The sequence below is a fragment of the Berghia stephanieae genome, chromosome 2, assembly GCF_034508935.2.
Source record: "Berghia stephanieae isolate SIO BIC M18660-M18661 chromosome 2, UCSD_Bste_1.3, whole genome shotgun sequence".
NCBI lineage: Eukaryota > Metazoa > Mollusca > Gastropoda > Nudibranchia > Aeolidiidae > Berghia > Berghia stephanieae.
In genome coordinates, this window is record NC_088361.1 from 41,689,428 (window position 1) to 41,705,312 (window position 15,885).

A 15,885-nucleotide genomic window follows, 5' to 3' on the forward strand; every position below is an offset into this window, starting at 1 on the left:
TATGTGTTAAGATTTTAGTTTATTTATTTGATTTTGAATTCTATTTTACCAGGAAGTGCATATCTGAAAAGACATTTTGAAGGACAATTATCAGGCCGGTCCCACATGTTTTCCATGACTATCATTTTCTGAGAAATTTAGTAAAACTTGGATGCATAAGTTTTGCAACAATGTGGAATTTTGGGATCCACGTTTTACAGCAAACAAAATCCATATAATCTATGCCCGTTTACAACAGGGTCATTTTTTTCCCTGGACACTCAGCTTCACTGGGGATGGCAAATCTGAAAGATTATCATTATCATCGGGGAACAATAAGAAAGGTAATTCATCTTGTTTGACACGTGTAGAGGATAGGAAGCTATGTAAAAGCCAGAACTGAACGTGTATGAAAGGTGACAGACTGATTTTTTTTTTTCTTGTACGGTATTTTTCTTTCTTGCTTTGTCTGGCACCTTTCATATACACTTGTTCAGTTCTTTCTTACACTGGTGCCTGCTCCTTAATTTCTTAATTTGATATGTAAAAGCCTTCGAGTGTTTTGGCTTTTTTATCCATGACGCTTTCCATCTCTCATTACCCTTTCCCCCCTTAAGTCTAAATCAAGTCTAAATGAAAAGTCACCAGGATTTCATCCTGGTGGGGCAAGAGGTTACGGTCAGCTTGAGATATATGTAAGATCAGGCCTTGAATATCATACAAGCCTTCTCCCACTGAATTCATTGGTTGGATGAGAGTCAGTGGGGACTAGTTGAGTTAACATCGCTTTTAGGTCATTTCAAAGCCTGAGAAAAGGAATATAGCATGCAACTCATGAGACAGTTAATAAATAGATTTTGAGTCCAGGTCTCAGCACTCAGATGATATGCAGGGCTACCAACCCAAACTGAAGAAAAGTCATTATCTAAGAATAAATCAGCCCCTTAATCAGAATCATGTCTGTTTATTTCCCCATCTTCGTCTGAGCCCCTCTCTGAGAGTTGTAACATAAACAATTTCAATAATTTCATTCCAAAATGTCAATGAGACCATCATTGTGCACCGACAATCTAAATAAATGTCTTAGAGAGTGCTTGCAGTCAAGCAGTCAGTTCAATATTGATATTCGTAGGCTTCATACTTTACTCATTTATCACGGCTATGAGTGACACCTTTTGGCATATTTAGCAACCCAGCCGGCGTATTTAGCAACTAAAGCGTTAATAAACATATACACTCCAGCACAGTTTTCTCCAACACAGATTCCTCTAATTCATTCGAATGTCCCGACTTTGTTCCTTATTATTCTTTGTTATCATTCCATTCCTTCCTCAACTAATTTTTGCTTCGAACAACCAGCCAACGTAAAAAAATGAATTAATAGGTGTGTTTTTTTAATGCGCCAGGGGATCACTCGCTTCCCATGCATAGGAACTGAGATTGATCCTGGGTGGAGTTGAGATTTACACTCTTTCTCCTTGGTGTTTGATTATAATAATAATACATACATACTTAACTACCCCTTGCTGTACCAGCTCACTTATTCCAACCTGATGGACACCTGTTTCAAGGGCTCAGTGGCATCCTTCCAAATGAGACATTACCAGAAGAGCACTTCAATATTAAAGTTAAATCAGCAGGGATGTCTTTATTAATGCAATCATTGCTGATATTACCAGAAAGCCTTAATCCGTGAACAAGATGAAGAAACTGTCCCACCAACAGGACCTTAGTCAAGAAAAGTGGCAATGGTAGCAATCAAACCTGCTTTAATTTCCCTAACATCACCCGTTTGATGTTTCACTCAAGATGGACATTTTTCGAGATGATATCAGGCACACATAAGCAGTCCACCATTACCAATTTCTTTAAATCCAATTTTTTAAAAGTCAGTAATATCCTTTATTTCTTCAAAATCGTCTCTTTTAAGAGCCGCCATATAATCTTGATTGACGTTAACTTGGTCATTATAACCATCCAGCACTGTATGAAATTCCTATAAATGGCTGCAATCTTGACGTGTATAATTACCAAAATCAAAAACAAAAAAATTATTGGGATTTAATTTTATTATGATTTTATTCTTTTGAGGTTTATTTCATTTATAGCATTTGTAAATATGCTGATATCTGCCTTGTGTTTCATGAGAAAATTTCCATTTAAATGAAAGACAGGGATGTCATATTTGTAAGCTTTCCACCAATTTCTGTTTTCTGGCTTTGTGATGTCAATCTTTTCTAACTGTACCTGTGAATAAAATAAAAGGCCACCAAAATTATTTTGTAATTGTTTGATTTAAAATTGGATACACAAATAGAAATGAAGACTTTGATAGGAATACTGGTCTCTGCTCAACAAATGTGTTACTTTCTTAACTAGGAAAGCTGTTAGGATCTCATTGATTTAGTTTTTTACTGATGGTCAGGCCCATATTCGAGGAACTAAAGTTTCACAGCAAAAATTGTCAGATTTTTTTTTTCATGTAACAAGATATACTACCCAGAGATGCCTTTTGCTATAGTAGGCTATAGCTATTAAATAACATGTATGAATATATTGTGTGCAAAGCGTCTCTTTATCAAAATGCTATCACCCTTAAATCATAGAAAAGGATACACATCCATCTAGCTTCCCCTTAACTGTTGCCTTTAAACAACCAATGCTTTCACCTTTTAAAAAAATCACTCACCAATACCGAACAAGGTCAGTCGGAAAATTTTAAGAAGCCGCTTTTCTGACTTCAGCCAGAAAAAGGGCATCTCTGAATACCTCCCAAAAATTGTATGTCATTTTGAAAGATTACGAATGTCAATTAATACTATGGATTACAGTTTGACAATAAAACAGAAGTCATAAGTCAATCTCTCATATAGAAAATCGTGCCTAGAGACTGAAAAAGATATAATATCTGCAACTTAAACATGACTTCTAAAGACTTAATGACAGCATAAACACTAACAACTGCAGTGTGAGCCACCTATAACATAATCTATTGTAAAGTCCCAATTCTTTTTTCCAATCAGCATGGAAATCTTGAACAAGTCGGCATCAGGCTTATTTGTTCAAGATTTCCATGTTGAGTATTTTAAAAAGAATACTAAGAATAATGAGAGTGAGGTAAATGTGGGTAGTTTGTAAGGTTCTGGTATCTATCATTATCTGCCTCAAGCCTATCCTCTGGAAGAGGGGTTATGTGCTAATCAAACATGCTTCACAGACAGAGCATTGGTATCTTTTGTTTCCGCTCAATACAAAAAAAAAGGCAAAAGAATTTTATCGTTCCTCGGACCTGCAAGTGAATGTCCAGTTTGTTCAAGACTTTTGTGTTAGCCTTTGAAAGTGTTTGAGATTTTCGAGTTGCCAATACTATGAAAATATATGAATTAAAACAGGGAAATGAAATGTGTTTGAGATTTCTGTGATTTCGAGATTATTCTACTGCACTTTATTACTAGTAATGAAATATCTAACATAATGACACAGAATTTCCCAAATCCCTTATGTAGAGACAAATAGACTGAAGAGAGATTTTTTTTTAATTTTTAAATTAAAAAATAGCAGTTTGTTTTTAATGTACCTTCTGTATTGAGTTCACAAATTTTCCAGCGTTTGGATAAGTCGCCATCATTATAATAGGACTATTTACAATTACAAGACAAAATAATGGGGAAACTATGAGATTTGAAAATATCTCCTTTTTGTGAGCTCTCGTTATTTCCGCTGTTGTTTAACTTAAAAGACCAGTGTAAATAAATAGAAAAATACAAATACTTAAAATATAACGAGGATAATTGCATAGAGTTGTGTCATATTTGATGAGTGCAGCACTGTTTACTTATGTGCACCAATCCACATGTTGAAGATACTATCATCTGCTCTGCTAGCCATGCCTATGCTTCTTGGCCTAAATGTTATCTATTCTGAGCGTCAATATAAACTGGCCAGAATTTAACGGCCTATCGCTTCTTAACAAAGTATTACACTTATAAATGCCAACTACACAAAATGTCTCAGGATCTACAAAATTCACAAACTTTTTTATACCTTTATCAAATCTACAAAATAGAGCAAATAATCGGCAGCTCAAAATGAATGAAAATGAAAATTGTTTGGATCGCAAAGGCGTTGGTTGCTATGTTTATTCCATTGTACACTGTTCATCCATATTGGGAAGAAACATGACAATGCTATGTTCTACCATTGTTTCAAATCCAGTATAAATAGTATAGCAATGAGAAAATAACATGATCACGTAACTTTCCAGTCTCCCGGGTCTTGGGAAGAAAAGAGGGACTTGTGTTGATGATGATAGACAATTAGTACAACATCATTATTACAACTGTTTGCATCAGCCAGATACTCTGAATAAATTTCAGATTTCATTATAAAATGTGAGAAGAAGACTGAAAGGCAGGGTTGTTATGCTGACGACCATGCGTCAGAATTTTTTTAGTGGACAGGAAGGCACTTACTATGTCTTCTATCCCCCTTTATCTGTTCTCCAACATGCTTTCTGTCTTTGTTTTGGAATGAGATTACTTGGTTTTGTCCTGGTCCTGGCCGAATACCCTGGCTGGGAGGGAAACAGTGAAATGGTTTAGAAGGTCCCCAAAATTTCGGTTTGAAGTAATTCTACTGTACACTAATAGTGTGCTCTTGGAATCAACATCTATTCCCTATTTGAACTAAATCCCGTTTGTCTTCATATTTCTTGGATACTTTAATTGTAATTCTAGAACTTTTAACTATCCCATTTTCTTCCTTGTGTCGCAAGCACGTAAAACCCTTTAAAACAATCATCATCATCATCATTACCTTTTTCACCCTGGGTCAGGGTATAGGCCACAGACAAACAGTTTCCATCCTTCTCTATCTTGAGCCAACTTTTTTATCTCATTCCAGGTCTTACCACTTCTCTGTATATCAGCTTCTTTAATTCTTCTCCATGTTCCTCGTGGCCTTCCCCTTGATCTTCTGCCCTGAGGGTTCCAGTCCAATACTTTCTTTGTTATAGTTGAGTCATTCTTTCTAAGCGTGTGTCCAATCCACCTCCATCGTCTTCTTCCTATATCCTCTCCCACTGGTTTCTGCTGTGTTCTTTTCCATACTTCTTCATTTTTTATTCTATCCATCCATTTTATTCTGAGTAGCTTACGCATGCACCTGTTTACGAAAATCTGTACCCTCCTTATACATGCCTGTGATGCGTTCCAAGTTTCACATCCATACAGGAGGACAGACTTCACGTTTGAGTTGAAAAGTCTTAGCTTCAGTTGAAGAGAGATATCTTTAGTTCTCCAAACTCTGTTCAAAGATGTGAATGCAGCCTGTGCCTTTCCTATTCGTGCTTTCACCTCTGCTTCCGTGCCTCCATCCTTGTCAATTATACTTCCGAGATAGCAGAAAGTGTCTATATCTTCGAGTTCCTGATCTTTTACTTTGATCTGCTCCCTTTGACGTGTACTTATCCTCAAGACCTTTGACTTTGCAGCGTGAATTCTTAGACCAATTGATTCCGAGAGGCTGTTTATAATTGTGGTTTTTGCTTGCATCTGGTCCTGGGTGTGGGACAAAAGACCAAGATCATCTGCAAAATCCAGATCATCCAACTGTGTCCAGGGGGTCCACTGTATCCCATTTCTTCTCCCTTTGGAGGTTTCCTTCATTAGCCAATCAATGGCAAGGATGAACAGGAATGGTGAGAGCAAGCATCCCTGCTTGACACCAGTCTTAATTTCAAAGCTGTCAGTAAGCTGATCTTCATGTACAACCCTGCAACTTGATCCTTCATACATTTCCTTAATGAGGTTTACTATCTTTTCAGGAGTCCATAATGTGCCAGAATTTTCCACAATGTTGCTCTGTCAATACTGTCGAAAGCCTTCTCGTAATCCAGAAAGTTGACAATAAGAGGAGAGTTCCATTCTATAGACTGTTCCACTATGACTCGCAGAGAGGCAATCTGGTCGGTGGTTGAACGGTTTTTTCCGAAAACCTGCCTGTTCGTCCCGCAGTTTAGCATCTGTTGCATTCTTAATTCTCTCTAAAATAATACGGTTGAAAACCTTTCCTGGGATAGAAAGAAGAGTGATGCCTCGATAATTATTACAATTACTGAGGTCCCCTTTCTTTGGAAGCTTGATAAGATGTCCTTCCTTCCAATCCTTTGGGAATAACCCGTCATTCCAGATTCTCTCAAATAGTGGGTGCAGGGCCTCAGCATTTCTTTCCGCATCAACTTTTAGAGCCTCCGGTGGAATCTGGTCTGGTCCAGCAGCTTTCCCCCTTTTCATCTTGTTAATGGCACCCACAATCTCTGCTATCGATGGTGGATCACAGCTAATTGGTAGCTCATTCCTTGCAGGCAAAATTTCTGGCTGGTTGTCTGGTGGTGGTCTGTTCAGAAGGCAGTTGAAATGTTCCCTCCATCGTTCAGATTGAGCCTCTTTTCCAAAAATATTTTTCCCATCTTTGTCTTTGACTGGTACCTCTGGTTTCCCATATTTTCCAGCAAGTGTCTTGGTAGTTTGATAAAGGATCCTCATGTGTCCTCCAGTCGCTGCTGCTTCTGCTTTCTCTGCAAGTCTGTTCATGAATGCTTCCTTGTCTTTCTTCACAGATCTTTTGACTTCCTTAGCTATGGCTCGATACTGCTCTTGTGCATCCAGTCTTGAAGACCTTGTTCGGCTTGCATTCACTTGTTCCTTCCTTGTTCTCCTCTTTTCAATAAGGTCCAAGGTGGTTGGACTTATCCATTCTTTATGTTCCGATTTCTTTACCCCCAATACCTCGTGGCAAGTTGTTATGTAGACTTCCTTGATCTTTGCCCAATGTGACTCTACATCTATGTCCTCCTCGAGCTCAGTAAGAGGTTGGAATCTTTGTAGTTTGACAAAATTGTAGTTTGAATTCCTCATTCTTTTCCCCATCAAGTGCATTCACCTCGAATTTTCTTCTTGTATGTGATCTGGCCCCGTGTTTTCTGAGTCGGAGCTTAAGCTTTGCCAATAGCAGGTGGTGGTCTGATCCAACATCTGCCCCTCTCCGTACTGTCACATCTTCCAATGAACGTCTGAATCTACGAGAGATACAAAAATGATCAATCTGATTCTCTGTCACACCATCTGGTGAGACCCAAGTTGCTTTGTGGATCCTCTTATGGGGGAACACTGATCCTCCAATCACCAAACTGTTGAATGCACAGAAATTTGCAAATCTCTCACCATTATCATTCATTTCTCCCATGCCATGACGTCCCATACCTTCATAGCCTACGTTATCCTGTCCCACTTTTGCATTAGCATCTCCCATCAATATGTTGATGTCTTTCCTTGGCAACTTGTCAATGACTTGTTGTAGCAGACCATAAAATGTATCTTTGTCCTCATCTGTTGCATCATTTGTTGGGGCATAGATCTGTACAATGTTCATGCTGATCTTCTTACTCCGTGTTGTAAAGGACGCCATGATGATCCTTTCTCCGCATTGTTCCCATCCTCTCAGTGACTTCTGGGCAAACTTGCTTAGAATTATTCCTACTCCCTGTGTATGAATCCCGTCCCCTCTCCCTGAATATAAAATCTTCTCCCCAGACTTGAGGTGTTTCTGTCCGGATTGTATCCAGTGGGTTTCGCTTACTCCAAGTATATGCAGCCTGTATCTTCTCATCTCAGTCACAACTTGAGAGCTTTTTCCTGCTTCATACATGGTGCGAACGTTCCACGACGCAATTCGAAGCTGCTTGTTTGGCGAAGACGTCATCGGGTCAGCAGAGTCCTTTCGGCTTTGTCTGTTGTCCTTCATAAATTCTGTAATTCCAGAAACTCTTCGGTCGCCCAAGCTAAAAAAAGGATTTAGTTTGTCTGTCTGTGTTTCTGTAACGGTTTGAGTTTAACGGAAAGGGGTGTTAACCCTTTGCCAACCCCCAACCTGGAGGACCAGGTGACTCAAAGATGGGGGAATCACACACCATTAGTCGCCTTTTACGACACGCTGGCTTGGCGTTGGGCTATTCTTGACCCTCTCAGTTGAGGGACCCCGGACACCACACGGGGACTTTAAAACAATACCAAAAAAAATAAAAAAATATTGCTAACAAAGGTTGGTTCCAGCTCAATTAGAACAGCTTTCTTTATTTTTCTGACAAAATCAGGTTTTAGCTTTCATTAGCTGACGAATGGAAATGAATATGGTCCGGGATGGTAATCGTTACACTGCTAAATGAATGAAAGAGGTCCAGTCCATTATGGTAAGAGCTAACTGTCTTACAAAGATTGTCATCATTGAGGGCTCCATAACTCACAGCACACGTGTACCATTACTCACTCCAGTTATCAAACATATTATCGTTAGTGTCACATTGTTTTGCTCAGTTACCAACAAAACTGCTAGTTTTTATTGAATTAATATAGCAAGAATTTTCAAAGTGTATAAATTAAAAATTACAAAGAACAAAAATTTTTGTTCATTGTAATTTTCAAATTAATTAAATTTCAACCAATAAAAAAAGCCCAGAGGGAAAACAATAGCACAAAGATAGTAAGAACACTCATACTCATGCGTTCTTCAATCTTGTGCATTTGCACTTACTTTTGCACTCCACAAAATTTAAAGTAAAATCCTGTCTGTCAACCCAAAAGTAACCATAAAACAAAACTGTAACCTTTAACATGGTCTATTAAGGAGAATTAAGACATTTGTGGTGGTTTTAAAATCAATAATAAAGAGCTGAGTGGTGTCAGTCAGCTATACTCACATTCTATATGAACAAGGTTAAGGGTTTATATATCTTTTGTCATTATCCTCTAGGGTAAAAAGTTCACTTCAATCGTATTTTCCAAATTGTCTTACATTGTGAAGATGGGGAGCCAACACCTCCAAAGCTTCATCACAAAGCGGGCATGGATCTTTGGTGTAAAGAGTAAGTACAGGGAGATCAGACGACTTTGTAGAGAGGCCCTTTACAAAGTTTTTAGAAAGTGGGCAGGGTAATGATATTATCCTTCTCAAGTTTGACCCAAAATAATTAAGCTGAATTCGAATCATCCCTCATCAAACACTGTCACTGTCACTGTTGCCTGAAAAGGACATTGTGGAAATAAAAAGAATTTTGTTTATATTTGAGAAATGTAGATTACAGAAAAGGCCATGCAACCTATTCATTACAATATTATGTGGATTCATTTCCCACTTACAATTTTAAAGTACACAGTAGGAGGATAAAAACATTTATTTTCACAATAAACTTAAACTTATGATAAACCAAATTCAAATTAGTCTTCTATAAGAACTATTGCTTCTACCATTCCTATGGGATAGAACCAAGGTGTGAGTCAAGTTTTCTACTTATTGATATTTACAATCTTTACTTTTCCAAAAAATGTTGTTTTATCAAAACTCCTGGTCAAGCAATGGCGAATTTGGCCAGTAATAGGATGAGTGACAAGCTTATTTGACTGAGGTGTGAATCAATAATGGTTGGAGGCAGTGATAGATGTTGTAAAAATGGTGGTACAAAAGGACAAAACTATCAAGAGACTTGTGTACTTTTACTTGTAGTTATGAAAAAGAAGATTGGTTCCAAGTTGCTTGCTGGGGAGATAAATGAGTATTGTGATGCGCACTGAGCTATATGTATCCGTGAAAATATGCTCTTTAAACGTTCATGCTTAGCAGACATAGTTTATAAATAATTAAGATAAAATATATCATTATGAATTTGACGTTGACAAACTTAGCTGAGCTATGGCACCAATAATTTACAACTCTGGCATTCTTCGAAATACAGATCACTGAACGTTGAGACTGAATTCCTTGGCTGTTTTTCCGCAAGTACCTAGCAATGATTTGCTTTGTTATTTAATTTTATCTATTATTATTTTATTTATTTATTTATTATTGGTGGCGTTTTTATGCACCTCCGTTGGAGGTGTACAAAAACACACCGTTTTTATGCACCTCCGTTGGCGGTGATGGTAAATTAATGAAAATGTTGCTGCATACGTCCATGAGGTTTAAATAGTTTTAGATTGTAGTTTAGCACGCTGCTTAGTGATTACCTATGTACGTTTTTACAATGATAATAAATTACAGAATAATAACAATAATTTAAAAAATCAAAAGTAAAAAGAGACGATGGCACACAAATACTGATCTCAAATAAATAAATAATTTTAGGAAATTAAAATCGAAGTTTTTTAAAAACATGATAAAAAGTTTTTGAAAAAAACAAAAAACAAAAAAAAAAAAACAAACAAAACAAAACAGAAAGAAAAAAACCCCAAAAAACAAAAATGATGTCTTTCTTAATAAAGTAAACTTTAACAAAAAAGTATGTCTACAATGGGAATCGAACCCAGTACTTTCGGTCTGACAGCTTGTCCACTGGGCTACAGAGCATGGGTGAAAGTTAACGGGGATCAATTTGCCTGAAAGACAGACACCGGTGAAGCTGGTTTGCCTGAAAAAGATGCTAATTTTTTTTTTTTGCGATCTATGACTTGCCGGTTGAGTGCCAACCTTCCCAGAGTGAAAAGTACATTAATTTCTATGACCCCATATGTGTTTTTTTTTAAAGCAAAAAAAAAAAGAAGAAAAAAGTATTTAGTCTACATGATTCAAAACAAAATTTATACAAAAACTAACACCAGACCCAAAGCAAAATAAATGATCTCGTCATTTAAACACTCATTCGCAGCAATCTCTAATGATTACAGTATTACCTGGTTTATGGAGACCCTAAGATATGTCATCACTTTAAATTTGTATGGTAAAAGGCTCAGAAATGCAATACCAAGGGCTATTACGATTCGAAACACCCCAAAGAAGTGATCAAGAGATCCCAACCATGATACTTGTTTTGTGATGTTAGTGTTGGTGTAGGTTGTTGTAGTGATGATGCTCTAGTGGTCGTGGTGATAATGATGATGATGTGGTGGTAGTGGTTGTGGCAGTGTCAATCCTGTGATGGTGTTTGTAGCAGTGATGACTACTATTACTACTACTACTACTACTACTACTCGTACTACAACTACTACTACATTTGGATCAAATATGGGAAATACCCACCTATGTGATATACAAGTTGAATACCCTAAAAATATTCTTAGTGCATTTTAAAAAAACCGACACTGTTCTTACAGCTCCCTATTTAATAATAATAAATTTTAAAATTAGACTCATACAAAATATTAAAGACAAAAATATTATAAATGTAAACAATCAAAATAAAGTATTTTCAGTTTTATTATAAAGGGAAATAACCCATTTATGTTTATGTTTATTGTCAATACAGTCCTTGATTGAAGGCTTCATTGTCAAAGATGTTGGTATTTTATTTTCACTTGACAAGTTCTATTTAACAAGAAGTAGAAGCTTAATTGAGATCTGAGACTATTTGAAGTATAAAATAAGCTTATATGCATAATTCAATGCAAATCTTCAAAAATGGTGTGAAAGGTTTTAGTGAAAACCAGCGTTTAATAACCAACTGAAAAGATAAATAACATAGTAGTACAAAATGCGACGCATCAGCAGATCAAATGTATGACAGAAAAGTGACATATATGTTTAATTGTCACCTTTGAAAGAAAATTAAATAGTCTATTGAAAGTTAACGTTCCGGTGGTGCAATCATGATAAAGCCGGCAGAAGAGTCAAAATGCCGGAAGGCAATTATTACATTTACTAAAAAAACGGAATTTCCGGCATATGCTGGCGAACTTTCACCCATGCTACAGAGCCACCTGACTGTTCATCAGATTTAATAAGGTCTTTCTAAAACATTATTTTTCCTTCAATGCGACTTCTATTTTCTGGTTTTATATTTCGATTTTAAAAATTATTATTATTTTGATATTAATTTATTAACAAAAACATCCTTCAGATGTCACAATATAACTTTCGCTGTCTCCAAATACAGAAACACAATATCGCTGATGAAATTGGGTGGGATGCGCAAGCGTGACGGAAGTGTATAAAAACGGTCCGTTAAGATACACCGTCAACGGAGGTGCATAAAAACACTACGTTTATTATTATACTAATCCTTTCTTTAAAAAACATAGCATTGTGGAGAACATTGTGCTTATTTGAGTCAATAAAAAAATTGATACGGCGCACAACTCTATTGAAAGAGTTGAAAATTAGAAATGTATTTTTTACAGATAGATAAACAGATAATTTGATTTCCTTTTATAATTTAAAGTCAGTTTGAAAGTTCGTTGAGTCAAACAGATATCATAAAATATGTACCGACGACACTAAGAAACTCCTCAAAATCGACTAATTTTTACACTGTAAAAAGTTGTCAGTTTGCGTCATCTATTTATGACATCAAGTATCATTATTACTTCCGTTGTGTTCTTGATTTAGCGGTGATCAGTGTTGTTATGTTCTAATTGCGAGTATGTTTGTATGTGTGCATGCGTGTGTGTGTGTGTGTTGTGTGTGGTGTATACATGTGTGTGTGTGTTGGCATTTTTCAGCAAATCGTGGCATTCATAGTGATATTATTCACTTGATCACATGAAGGTATTCGGATTTACACAAATTTTAAACAAATTTCACCGATTAACAACGTCTACTAATATTACTGCTGATATTACGGTCGTTTTTATGCCATCGATGTGATAATTATTGCCCTTGGAAATGTTTAGTTAAACGTTGTCGGCAAACTGTCAATTGTATCTGTCTAGCTTCTAGCCCGACAAATTTGATATTTTTGGCGTCTGCTTCAGATTTTCATTTGACCTCACATAAGTTAGGTAAAGGGGAGACATTCCAAAAGTTCCTACATCCCCAGTATTCTTTCAATTTTTATTTTCACCGTTGATCTTTTGTCAGGCGTTCATTTATTCAATTTGTCACCATATAGATTTGTGAGGATTTTTTTTTCTATTAGGGTTAGTCATAAGTCTTAGTAAAGGTGCTAGGGGGGAGACATTCCGAAAGTTCCTACATCCCCAGTATTCTTTCAATTTGTATTTTCACCGTAGATATTTTGTCAGGCGTTTATTTATTCAATTTGTCATCATATAGAAGCATTTCTAAAACTCGAGAACAAACCTTGATAGATTTGTGAAAGTTTAAAATCTCCTAATTTGACCATTGTTTTGATTCTCGGCCGCCATTTTAATTTGTGAAGTATTGAAAGGTAGTGCAAAGCAGTCTGAGAGTGTTTTTTTTTTTTAAATTAGGGTAAGTCATAATGCTAGAGTGTTTATTTTCCTATTAGGGTTAGTTAAAGGTACTCTAGGTTTTACTTTTTCTTGGGGTTAGTTGAGGGAATATTATTTAAGTTGTTTCCCTTTGTAGGAGCTTTCGGAAGGCTTCTCAAGTCAAGCGTGGTAAAGACTTTTGCCTTATTGATATTGATATCTACTGACTGATAAACTAAAATCATGCCGAATAAAGCATGGCAGCGACAAGCACATCGATTAAAGTGTGCATCTAATCGTAATCAAGATAATCAAGAAAATGATTCAGGCAATATCGAATGAAAATAGTTCTTTCCCCTCGAAATTGCGGGCTTTTTACTAGACTAGTATTATTTATATATCATCAATAAAGGATTGGCGGGGGGGGGGGGGGGGGGGGGGTGCCCTTCGCTGCTGGGAACTTGTGGAAAGACTCCCAATTTCTTTGATTAACAAGTCAATCCGACATAGAGGAAAAAGTCTGGAAGTTTGTATTTTAAAATTATATTGCTATCCATACATAAATAATCGGCTTTGCTAGAGAGTAGGATGGTCATCATAATAATAATAGTAAGTTCAGTTCGTCATCAGTCAGATCTGCTGACGAGTAAACATGTCGGAAGTGGCAATAAGCTGTCTATTTTCGAAGTTTTCAAAAACTTAACATTTACATTAAATTTAATGACACGCTAATACTTTGCATTGTTATATCTCACTCTTTAAGTTGGCCTCTCCTTTCAGTGTATTGCGTCAAAGTCAAAGAGCCAATTCAATATCTGTGTTTACAAATGATGTGAAAACTTGAGGAAGCCGCCCATATACAACTTCCTGTTACTTTTCGAAATACTTCGCTGATTATTAGGTTCGCATTGTAGTGAGCGAGACAGTACATTCCTACAATTAATAATAACCAAATTAATAATGGAGATAACAGAGGTATTATTTTTGGAACTTTTTGGGTGCAATCAAAATCATAGATACGTGAAAGACAGGGGATGGGGAGGGGGTTGATTATTTTTATTTTAGAATTTTTACGGCGTTTGTCGCATTTTAAAGGCATTTTTTGTTAGTAAAAATAAAGATGGTGGAAGATCAGACACTTTTTTTCCTTTGTCAATCATCATTTTTTCCCCCCTTTATTTTAGAAACGATTTTTAAAATTGCTATTTTTGGTTGTGAGTAGATAATATTGGTTGCTCTTGGACCTACATCTATGCCCATCTGTTTTGTTTGGTTGGTTTTTGTTTTGTTTTGTTTGTTTGGGGGGGGGGGGGGTCTATGTGTTGTAATGGCAGAAGAAAACGGGATAGTTAAATAAATATTCTTGATTTACAATTTAAATCACCCGGGAAAAAAGTAAGACAAAGAGGAAGGGTTGAAATAGGGAACAGATGAAGATTCCATGAGCACACTATCTGTACCTAAAGTCACCTAAAAGTCTCATCCAGACACACGCACAGGATCCCACAAAGAGGAATACACCCAAATACTTACTAAATGATTATATATTTAAAACAAAAATATAACAGTTCAGAACAAAGAGACGATTTACAAGGAAAAAATATTTCCCAAAACCTTTACTATACCTACATTTGACAGTTTCCCTCACATCCAAGGACTCCGACTGCCAGGGTCAGGACAAAACTAAGTAATCTCATTCCAAGACAAAGACAGAAAGCAAGTTGGAAAACACATGTTGATCTATACGTTTATGTAAACGTATCAACACACAAAGCTAAATGTAACCTTGGAACGTTTATAATCTGATATAATCTAGTGAAAACTAATAATCAAAATGGCTGTTTAAAAACAGTAACAATTTCTTTCTTCTGTAGGGGGATAGAAGACAAATTAAGTGACCTCCCTACCCACTATGGGTGTGTGTGTGTGTGGGGGGGGGGGGGGGGGGGGTTCAAAGAACTCCACCCAGCCGCTATGGAAGATACACTCAAACTTTCAAATGTTTATTACAATATACTCAAAACTCATAACTATAATATTACGTAACAGAGAGATGGTTTACAATTTATTTAAAAAATTGCATTCCCTTAAAAAAAGAAAAAGGCACTATGCATTTGACTGTCACAGCTCATGATCAGGATCCCCAAAAGAACGAGGAAAAAAAACCCCAGAGCAATCTAAATCTAGAACACAAGACAGTTAGCAACATCGAAAGGGTTTGTTTGTTTTTAGGGGTTTTACGGCACTTGCGACATTATTTAATGATTTCAGTACTAATAAAAAGAAAGATCACAGAGGAAAGATGTGGATGTGAAATTAAAAGCACCCAAGAAAAAGGAAGATAAGGGGGCTGAGTCAAAGAAATTTTTTTTCAACTTGAGCTTTTATATAGCACAATATCAACTAAACGTGCTTTACAAGGGGTTCCTTTGCCAACAGCAACACGTAACATGTAGGACGTGACATGGTGCCTGTTAGGCGATATTACAATTTTTCGGACAGAGAACGCTGTTAATGGCCAGGTACTCATTTTACACCTGAGTACAGTGAAAAAATGTGAGTAAAGAGCCTTTTCCAAGGACTCAACTATGCGCCGAGCGAGGCTCGAACCCAGGACCTTCCGATCCGAAAGCGGGTGTCATACCACAGGACCATATAGCACTAAAATGAGGAATAGAGGATTCCACTAGCAATCTATTATGTAAGGTTATTTCAGCGCCAGTAAAAAGGAAGAAAATTAATGGGATAG

General features: G+C 36.6%; 1 protein-coding gene across 2 annotated transcripts; it reads right to left on the reverse strand.

Annotated features, from left to right (window-relative positions):
* Window positions 1-2,039: 2,039 nt before the first annotated feature.
* On the reverse strand, window positions 2,040-14,010 carry LOC144964897 (glutaredoxin-like protein C5orf63 homolog). 2 transcript variants are annotated; one of them, XM_078899630.1, is made up of 3 exons: window positions 13,892-14,010; window positions 8,830-9,056; window positions 2,040-2,226 (listed from the first exon to the last, which is right to left on the reverse strand). In XM_078899630.1, exons 2-3 carry the CDS (start codon window positions 9,022-9,024, stop codon window positions 2,050-2,052), a joined length of 372 nt encoding a protein of 123 aa, XP_078755756.1. In that variant the 5' UTR covers window positions 9,025-9,056; window positions 13,892-14,010; the 3' UTR covers window positions 2,040-2,049. The 2 variants fall into 2 exon arrangements, with proteins under 2 accessions (XP_078755756.1, XP_078755757.1); XM_078899631.1 differs by lacking the exon at window positions 13,892-14,010 and adding an exon at window positions 13,696-13,781.
* Between the last annotated feature and the right edge of the window lie 1,875 nt (window positions 14,011-15,885).

Coding starts and splice junctions, on each gene's coding strand:
- LOC144964897 (XM_078899630.1), bottom strand. CDS start 9,024: ATGATTCGAATTCAGCTTAATTATTTTGGGTCAAACTTGAGAAGGATA. Junction 2,227..8,829: donor TGGCTCCCCATCTTCACAAT/GTAAGACAATTT, acceptor TTTTATTCACAG/GTACAGTTAGAAAAGATTGA.